At 51.9% G+C, this 9,933-nt stretch overlaps 1 protein-coding gene across 3 annotated transcripts in view; it reads right to left on the reverse strand.

Moving 5' to 3' along the window:
* Positions 1–9,933, reverse strand: part of SQSTM1 (sequestosome 1) — a 72,055-nt gene that overhangs the window by 1,352 nt on the left and 60,770 nt on the right. The window contains exons 1-7 of one of the 3 annotated variants that reach the window (XM_043467002.1): positions 9,373–9,725; positions 7,455–7,550; positions 6,695–6,924; positions 6,467–6,608; positions 5,626–5,706; positions 949–1,163; positions 492–687 (exon numbers count right to left, since the gene is read on the reverse strand). In XM_043467002.1, coding sequence (XP_043322937.1) covers positions 492–687; positions 949–1,163; positions 5,626–5,706; positions 6,467–6,608; positions 6,695–6,924; positions 7,455–7,550; positions 9,373–9,577 — 1,165 coding nt within the window. In that variant the 5' untranslated portion in view covers positions 9,578–9,725. Of the gene's footprint in view, positions 1–491; positions 688–948; positions 1,164–5,625; positions 5,707–6,466; positions 6,609–6,694; positions 6,925–7,454; positions 7,551–9,372; positions 9,726–9,933 lie in introns of those variants that run through there. The other 2 variants (XM_043467004.1, XM_043467003.1) reach the window with 2 other exon arrangements.

The following is a 9,933-nucleotide window of genomic DNA, read 5'->3' on the forward strand; positions in this document are numbered from 1 at the left end:
TGATGAACCAGAGCAGGGTGTGAGTGGCCTCTTTTATTCAGTGTGTGTTCTCCAGGCTGCCACACTCTCCACCCAGCCCTATTGCCTTCCATACCACCCACTTTACTAAATGGCTTCCTGCCTGGCTCCTACTGGAACCGTGACTGTGACCCCTGCTCTAAGATTAGCACCTTCTATGAGGAAACAGTGGCGATGGACTCCGAGTCCACTTCTAGTAGTGCGTGGCAGTGCCCAAAGCCAGTGCTACTGCCGTATCACATCTGCCTTCATAATTCTGGGTCTGTCTGTTAAGTTTTAGAAATTACTAAAACTAGCTGAGCTTACTAAGCTCAGTATAGACACAGAGGACAAAACCAACTCCTAGATTTCTCTTACATCAGTGGACAAGCTCTGCAGTAGAAAATGTAATGCCTGCCTGTGTTGCTAGAAGCAAGTGATAGGATGCTCTGAATGGAAAAGAGAGTGATATAAAACTACTTGAAATCCCTTGCCTGGTGGCAGATGTGGGTACACTGCAGCTTCCTTCAGTCCTGTGGGTCCTTCCTGGGAAGGATCCAGAGAGCTTGGCCCTTCAGATTCAGGCATCTGTAAAGACTGGAGTTCACCTGTAGACGGGTCCACCTCTTTTGAAGACAGATGAGTCCAGTCATCATCTCCTCCTGAACAGTTATCAGACTCCATCTGTTCCTAAAACAAAACCCCCAATGAGCACAAGAAGGAGAACAACATGCCACTTGACCACAGCCTCAACTTCTGCGAGAGACAGGGCGTGCAGGACTAGCAAGAGTCCTTCTGCTTTACAGAATTCTAGTGGAGGGCTCACAGGATGACTTAAATGCCACCAACAACTCTGCAACGGAAATGGGTTCTGCTGGCTGTGTGAGTGCCAGGGAGGGGCTGTGACTCAGGTGCTGGGAGAAGCTCTGGATATGTTGGGGGGGTGCTTGCCTCAGGCTGACCCCCTGACTCCAGGGCGATCTTATTCATTTGCTCCGTCAGAGACTGTGCTGTGCCTGCCACGTCCCCGTCTGGCTTGCTGGGGTCAGAGCAGCAGCTGCTTGGCTGAGAGCTACACTTCTCCTCTGTGCTGGAACTGCCTGCAGAGGCGGGGGTCAGGCGGCTTCTCTTGCCTCCATGTTCCACATCAATATCGACTTCAATGCCTAGAAGCCGGGGGAAAACAACAACTTGATTAATAGTGACATCCCAGGTCAGCTTCAGAGCCACGAAGTCCATAAGCAGACTCTGTTTTCCCCTCACTGTGCAGGACGGCAGCTGCATAGCAGGCATGGCCAGGCCCTCAGAACAGGCTGAGAGCTTGTGCCACACAGCCAGCCAGAGCCCCTGCACCACAGCGTGGAGGACGTTCTTGTCCTCACTGGAGGCATCCCACTTGCGTGCGGGGGGGCCTAGTGATGTGAAAAACACGCACACTGAACACGCTAGCCCTGCTCAGGCAGGCAGACAACCCACGCAAGCTTTGTGTGAGACCCAGGAGACGGCGTGTCCACCTGCAATTTCTCACACGCCGGGGCACATGCTCACTGAAGGGAAGGGAGGGCACACTCCCTGGGTTATGTTATGTTATTCAGTTTACTTTCTCAAAGGACATGCGCCATGTCTTAGAGTGAAGCAATCTCAAAAGAATGAGGCCTTCCTCGGTGGTCCAGTAGTTAAGAATCCTCCTGCCAATGCATGGGCCCTGGTCCAGGAAAACCCCACACGCCATGGAGCAACTAAGCCTGTGTGCCACAACTACTGAGCCTGTGCTCTGGAGCCTGTGGGCTGCAAGTACTGAGCCCGAGTGTCACAACTACTGAAGTCTGCACACTCTAGGGCCTGTGCTCCACAAGAGAGGCCACTGCACCAGAACTAGACCGTAGCCCCCACTTGCCCCAACTCAAGAAAGCCTGCACGCAGCAAGGAAGACCCAGTGCAGTCACATATAAGACTATAGGATGGATAAACATCAAGGCCCTACTATATAACAGAGAACCATATTCAATATCCTATGATAAACCATAATGGAAAATACACGTAAGTTATTACTGAATCACTTTGCTATACAGCATAATTAACATAAATCAACTATACTTCAATAAAATTAAAAAAGCAATATAGATTCCTTGCCCCCACCACACAGCCTGGCCCACCCTCCAGAGAGAACTTTTAACTGACAATGTGCTTTTTCTGTCTTTCCTGACTACTTATGTTTACCGTTTATTTCTTACTCTAGATGATCAACACTTTATCTCCCCTTCCCCTATCCTTTCAAAAACTCACGTTTTTGTAAAAACAACACTCAGTGTTTATGTTAGTGCCACTATATATATCGTGTTCTTTGCTGGCTAAGGAGTGGGATTATTCCCTCAGAGTTTCCTGTATTTGTAGCAGTAATGATGCTTTCTTTTTCACTTGGTAACTTTCCCCGTATTCTCTCACAGCTTCTCACAGTTTTCCCCTGTAGACCATCCCAGGCAGGCGTGGAGCTTCCCGCTCCAGCAGGGCCAGGCAGCTCTCTGGACCAGAAGCACAGACCCTATGCTTTTCCTTCCATCCTGGCAACTATGTTGTCACGCTCACATCTGTTGGGCGCCACTTTCAAGTACCTCTTTCTGCATTCTGGGCTTGTTTCTTTATTTTGGCCAGAGAGACGGTTCAAGCCCAGGTAAGATGATTAAGACCTTGTCAGTTTCATTCCTGACAACTTTGTTTTGCTTCCACACTTGATCACTTTAGTTGGGTACAGAATTCGAGGCTGAAAACCCGTTTGAGGTGAGCCTTTTGAAGTCAGTCTTCCAGCTCTTAATGTGCTCCTTAAGTTTGCAAGCTTTTACAGCAGCCTGAGAGTTTCAGGAATCTCTCCTTGTCCCAGGGGTTCTGACAGGACAATGTTAAGCTTTGGTGTGGGGTCTCTTTCAGTCTTTGTCCAAGGCATCTGGGGTCCTTTTTAATCCAGAGGTTAATGTCCTAGTGCCAAGAGACCATCTTGTATTTGTTCATTTCCTCCCTTCAGTTTACTCTGTTCTCTTTCTGGAATTCTTTCATCTTATATTGGGCCTCCAGGATTAATCCTCAAATTATCCCATCTTGGCTACTTTCCTCCATCCATTTTCCATCTTCCAAAGTTCGATGAGACTGTTTTATCTTGTCCTCCATTATTTTTTTCCCTTTTTCTTTATCCATGTTTCTTTACTTATTTTGTTTAACCCCTTCACTATTATTTTAGTATAGTATGAGGAGCAGGCAGAGAAGATAAAAGCAGGCTTAGCAACTGGTACCCCCATCTGCAACATTTACATTGTTTTTCTTCTTCCACTTCCCCTGCAGTTTTCATTACGAAACATTCAAATAATCAGAAAAGATAGAACAGTACAATGAATACCCATATACTTTCTAAAATGGGTGAATGATATGACTCTTCTGTAATGGATTATTGAGATTACTGAACTAGAGTTTTTCCAACTTGATGATAATCTGAGACTTCAGGGCTTACAAGGCTGTACCACAGTCTCTGCCCTGCTATCCCCAAAGCCTCTGTGTAGGGGATGTTTGTGGAAGACTCCATGGCCCTGCTCTTTTACATCCTAGGTGTCAGTGGCTGTGACCTCCAGCCAGGTACAGCCCTGGGCTCATGCTCTTGCTCAGCTGGCTCTCACAGCACTTATCAAAAAAGGTTTAGTCGCTCACTGTACAGATTGCCCTCTGAGAGGTATTAGTGGTTACATCCCCTCTGGGCTCCTGCTCTGGGACCTAATTTCCACTGTAGGCAGTTAGTAGACTGAGTCATTCTGTTAGTTCCTCAAAAGAAAGGAAAATACGGAAAGACAGTTTAATCCATTCCTCGAATGGCTCTCATCAACAGCTACTCAAACACACATTCCACTGAAACTTGTTTTGTAGGGTTCCAGACTCCTCCCTTGGAGAAGGCAGTGGCACCCCACTCAAGTACTCTTGCCTGGAAAATCCCATGGACGGAGAAGCCTGGTAGGCTGCAGTCCATGGGGTCACTAAGAGTCGGACACGACTGACCGACTTCACTTTCACTTTCATGCATTGGAGAAGGAAACGGCAACCTACTCCAGTGTTCTTGCCTGGAGAATCCCAGGGACGGGGGAGCCTGGTGGGCTGCCATCTATGGGGTCGCACAGTCAGACACGACTGAAGCGACTTAGCAGCAGCAGCAGCAGCAGCAGACTCCTCCCTAATGAGCAGAAAGCACTCCATCCACTTTGAAAGACCTGAGAGGGTCTTAATTCTTGCTGCCAAAGACCTCTGAGCACTTCTAAAATTATTCCCTTGTGTCCTGAGTGGAGAATCCAGGTCATTTTGAAAAGCTTCACAAGCTCAGATGGGTCTCAGGACGGACAGCATGTGTTACAGTCTCCTGGGAAGCCTTCAGAACACACAGACCCCCCTCGCCCTACCCAAAACCCACTTAACGAATCAAGGGACCTGGAACTCCTCACTGTTTTAAAGTCTCCTGCCTGAAGGTAGACGTGGTTTTGTGACTTCCCAAGTTATCTTGTTCATTCTTTCAAAAGAAAACTTTTTTCTTCGGGATAATTAGTTTTAATAGTTTCCATACACCAAAATATATACCCTCCCACAAAAATAAATAAATAAAAACCAACCCTTCATTGGTGATTCTGATATTCAGCGGACTTGAGAACCACTATCGATTTACTACCTTCCAAAGAAAAATTCTCCGTGGCCTCTAAGTAACAACCCATTAGTTGGGATTACTTAAAATCCTACTATGTCTTCACTATGTCTTAAGTGAGTGGCAGAGTTTAGGAATAACCTATTTCCCAATTATTTGGGAGCCACAGGGCGGGTGGTGGGTGAGGTTGGGCACTGTCTTACAGCATTCTTTCAGACATTGGACACAACTTTTAGACAGACCGGGTAGATACTTCCTGCCATTGCAGTCACAAAGATGATATCATGGATCCATCATAAATCATCTTCATCAGCTGAGTCCCATGGCCACAACACAGCAGGTGCTTTCTCAAGTTTTGGAGCTTTTAGCCTTGGGCCGGGTCACACTATGAAGGTGCACAGCTCACCCACCCAGACACCTACCCTGGGCCTGCACACTGGGAATCCAGCAGCAGACATGAGAACCTTCCTCCCTCATTCCTTTCTCTCTGGCACTGGCACAAGCCCAGTTCTTAGGAAGCACCAGGAAAGGCTGGGGGTTGCAAAAAGAAGAAAAGCAATATGGCATCTCAACTAACTACTCACTGAAGTCCTTAAAGAAGCCCCAAGGCTCAAGTAAGGAGAAATACAGGCTGGTCTCCCAAAGAACAAGCAGGAAGAAGATGAAGGGCAGCCTTAAAACGGAGCCTGGTCACCCTCCCTAGTGGGATTACCCAACCAAATGCTGGCTGATTCTTGGCTGATTCCATTTCACTCTGTGTGGAAAGATGAAGAATTTGTCAGGGAATTCAACCTCAAGCAGCCTGCGGTGCAGCACTTGGTCAAGATTGACGGATACGAGGCAACGAATCCTTACTGGTCTCAAAGACACATCAGCTGCCCCTCCTCTGCAGTATCCCAACTGAAAGCCGCCTGCACGCTGGTTACCAAATACTCTGCTGATATCAAAGGAGGGACACTTACCCAGAGGGCTGAGGGCAGCTGCCACACTCTCCCCTACGTTCTTGAGGAAATTCACACTGGGATCTTCTGATGGACCAGAGGCTTTGGTTTCAAAAAACAAAGATACTTTTAATTCAAAGCATCTCTCTCAATGACTGAAACCTGTCACAGTCCTGTCTGTCCCAGAAGCCCTACTCCCGGGGCCTTGTCCCAGCAGCCTACACCCTATTGCTTCCCTCTCTCTCTCTCCCTCTCTAGGCCACTTCCTGGGCCCTTTTGTCTTTCACACCACTCCCCCTTCATCTACGTTCCTGGTGCCTAGAAACTCTGTACACACAGTATAATTTACCTCCTCCCCCCAAAAAAAGTATTTACTCAAACCAAATACCCTCATCTTTGTCCCTAAAGACAAGGTGAATCAAAGAACACAGTAATACTAATAAAATCAGAATAAAACTAGAATCCAAAAGTTCAGAATGCAAGCTATGTGTAAATTTTTAACTTGGGAACTGTTTTACAAGACTTGAGCAAATCTGGCTGTGACTTTCCTAACAACTAGCAAGAAGAAGAGAGCAGATGGTGGAGACGCAGGTGCTGGAGGGGCCCCCCGTCTGCATGTGAGGGCCATCAGGGCAGGGCAGGTGCACTCGTGGCCTTGAGCACCGAGGCACCTAGTTTTCCCAACTGGACAATGGAGATAATGCTTGCACTTTGCAGGATTTTAGGAGGATTAAATGCACAAATGGCCACGAAGTGCCTAGGCCAGCCACAGGCATGCAGGATTTCAGGGCACAGAGAAAGCCCTCCAGCTCTGCTGGCCCTCACATCTCACCATTCGGAGGCCAGCAGACACAATCCTCACCTGATTCCGTGGCAGGGCCAGGGTGGACGTCCCCTGCCTGAGGAGGACGTGGGCTCCAGTTCCCCGGTGGGCCCATCTCCCAGCCAGGCCACCCAAAGTGCCCATGTCTCAGCTTCCGGAGCCAGCGGCTGTGAGAGAAGCCCTAGGAAGGGGCAGGCAGAGGGGCAAGGTGGTGCCAGTCAGGGGGCTCCTGCTACCCGGCGCCCACCCACAGGAGACCCCACTCACCTCAGAGAAGTGCCCGAAGGGGCTGGGCAAGGCGAGCTTGCTGTGCTCCTGGTGCATGCCCTTCCCCTCGCAGACAGAGCACAGGTCGTAGTCAGGGCAGACGCTGCACTTGTAGCGGGTCCCCACCACCGGCCCATTACAACCATCACAGATCACGTTGGGGTGTACCATGTTTCGGGGCATCTCCTGAGCACACGGGGGGCGGTGATCCCTCCGGCACTCCTTCTTCTCTGCAGGGAGGGTGGAGAGCCGGAGACTTGGTGAGCCACGAAGACTTGGCACTAGGGGGCCGTCAGTCAGAAGGCCCACAGTGCCACCCTTCAGACACTGAATCCACCTGGATTCAGCTGCTCAGCTGACGGTAACAAAGCAGCTTCAGAACCTGCTAAGAGGTTCCAATCCCTGCACCCGTGACCTGAGCACGTGTGGCCCAGGCAGGAGCAAAGCGCCAGAGAGTTGTGTCCGTATGCCTATGGTCCTGGCCCGCACTAAAATAAACCCCAAAGCTTCCCTGGCCCATGATTGCGATCCAGAGTGAACCCCCCCTCAAGAAAAGAGTGAACCCAGAGACCCTCCAACCTCACCCCCTGTGGTGGACACAGCCTCCTTTCTCTGGTCAAGCAGAGTAATGACGATGGTCCTGTCTTAAAGAGCCCCCAGTCTCCTCACCCCTTCTTTGGAGAATTCTCCATAACCTCAAGCCAGTTTCACTCAGCAGGGAGCACTAGGCTTTAGGCAGCACCCCAGAGCAGCCCCTTACCTTTAATGTAAATACGGAAGATGTCATCCTTCACATATGACATCGCCATGGTCAGTTCCTCGTCACTGGAAAAGGCAACCAAGTCCCCGTCCTCATCTAGATTGTTTAAAAGACAGCACGTGAGCACCCAGGGTGTCTCAGCTGGACACAAGCTGCTGAAAATGGCTGCTAAAGGGCCCTTGCAAGGCTATGAACTGAAGCCCACCTGTCTGACCCAGAGCAAAGCAGAGCTGAGGGCAAACCACCCACTCACTCTGCCACTGCCTGGAGGGTAAGGGCTCCAGCCTGGGCCCTGGACACCCGCCAGAAGCAGTGAGTGTACGGGGGCAGCAGGGGCAGCGCCTGACCACCACTGCTTTGCCTCTGGGCCAGCTGCCCCGTCAGAAAGCTGCCATCTCCATGCACTTCCAGCCAGACCCAGTCCCACGTCAGCTGTGGAGATCCCCATCTACGACCTGCTCCCCTTGGACCGCTTGTGGCTTAGAAGACTAAAGCAGACTACATCTGCCTGCTTCCGCCCCCAACAAAGTTAAAATTATGTATTTGTATGTAGTCTCCAATTTTTAGATGTTGGCGCAAATGGTTTAAAACGCCACCATGTAGGACAAACCACACCATACATCTGCAGGTCTGTGGGTCACCAGATGCAACATCTACCACAAAAACTGCGGCTGGATCAAAAGCCAGAAACAACTCAAACGTCCATTAACTAATGAACAGCTGAACAAAATGTGCTGTATCCATAAAATTGAATGTTACTCAGCCACAAAAAGGAATGAAATACCGATAAATATTGAACATATGTGAACCTTAAAAACATTATGCCAAATAAAAGAAGCCAGTTACAACAGACTACATGTTTCTACATGAACGGTGTAGAACAAGGGAATCCATAAAGCAGATTAGTGGTATCTGACGGCTGGAAGCATGGGATGGAAAGATTACTAAAAGGTACAGAGTTTCTTCAGAAGGTGATGAAAAGATTCCCAGATGACTGTGATAACAGCTGCACAAATCTGTGAATACGGTAAAAACTGTACACTTTAAATGGACGAATTCTATGGGATGGTAGCTCAATAAAATCGCTAATTTTTAAACAGGTGGAAAAAAACAGTTGGGAGCCTGGCAGCAGTCCAGAGGAAGGGCCTAGCACCGCCCCACGTATACGGACCCGCCTCCCTCCCAGCACAACCACCTCCCCTAACCCCACACCCAGCAGCCAGCTTCTCACCGCGCAGCTGGTAACTGAGCTGCCTCCTGGGCTCTGTCCCTACACCATGACTGCTCAAGAACGTTTTCATCTTATGCCTCTCATCACTGCCAGTGGGATAACGTCTGGATTCCGCCTAGCCCTGGGTGTTCGTGAGGCCGCCCGACCCCTGCCAGCCACCCGCGGGAAACTCACGGGCCAGGCCGCACCACTGAGCGCCTCGCCTCCCGGGGCGTTTAACGGCGTCACCGCTCTCCCCGCCGGCCCTTCCGCGTCTGCCCGCCCCGGCTCTTCCGGGTTCTCTCCACACCCCCAACCTGGCGCTGGCAGACCCGGCCTCCGGCAGCGGCCAGGAGTCGGTGTAACCCGAGAGGGGAGGCGCTGGGGGAGCAGGTGAGGACGCCCGCGCGCCCTCACCAAAATCTGCACTATCACCGCGGGGAGGAGGCCTCTCAGGCCGCCAGGCCTGAGACTCGCCGGGAGGGCCTGGGGCCGCCAAACACCCCGTCAAGGGCTGGCTGCGGCCACCGCTCCTCGTCACCAGGACCGAGCTAGGGGCCCAAGCGGGCCGCCGTCCACCCAGAGAGCTGCCAGAGAAAACTCCCGCGGGCGCCGCCAAGGCCGCGGCGAAGGGGCCGTCGCCCCGCCCGGCAGGACAGGGCTGCGTCACGTCCCCGCACCGCTGCCGAGGGCGCCGGGCCCGCTCACCGCGGTAGTGCGCCTGAAAGCCGCCGGGCCGGAGCACAGGAAAGAGCGCGGCCACGCGGCTCAACAGCCGCTCACAGGGCCGGGAGCCAGGCGCGGCCTCGGCTTCGGCCTCGGGCTCCGGGCTAAAGCAGAAGCTGAAGCGGCGGATCTCGCGGGCTGCGTCCTCCTTGCCCAGAAGGTAGGCCTTCACGGTGAGCGACGCCATCACCGCCACTCGAAGAGCTGGAGCACAGCTGGGCAACAGCGGGCGGAGGCGCGCGGCTTTTGTAGAGCCGAGAGAAGCCACGCCCCCCCCGCCGCCTTCTGGGGGCGGGGCCTAAGCGCCCGGCCGGGGCTCGCGAGCCGCCCTCCGGGAGCCCCAGACCCACTACCCTCTCGTGGGCTCCGGGCCCCCTAATTGCCACCCCCTTTCCTCACTGCCCCTAATGCACCAGAGACCCCAAGAGGCCGGCCCCCTACTCCGACATCAAAGATCTTTCGCCGGCCTCTTCACCTGGGGACCCCTCCCAGGTCTGGTCCTGGCTGTGACGCAGCAAAGCAGAACCCAGGCGGCCTGGAGAT

The sequence above is a fragment of the Cervus canadensis genome, chromosome 4 (genome assembly GCF_019320065.1).
Source record: "Cervus canadensis isolate Bull #8, Minnesota chromosome 4, ASM1932006v1, whole genome shotgun sequence".
NCBI classification, from domain to species: Eukaryota; Metazoa; Chordata; class Mammalia; order Artiodactyla; family Cervidae; genus Cervus; species Cervus canadensis.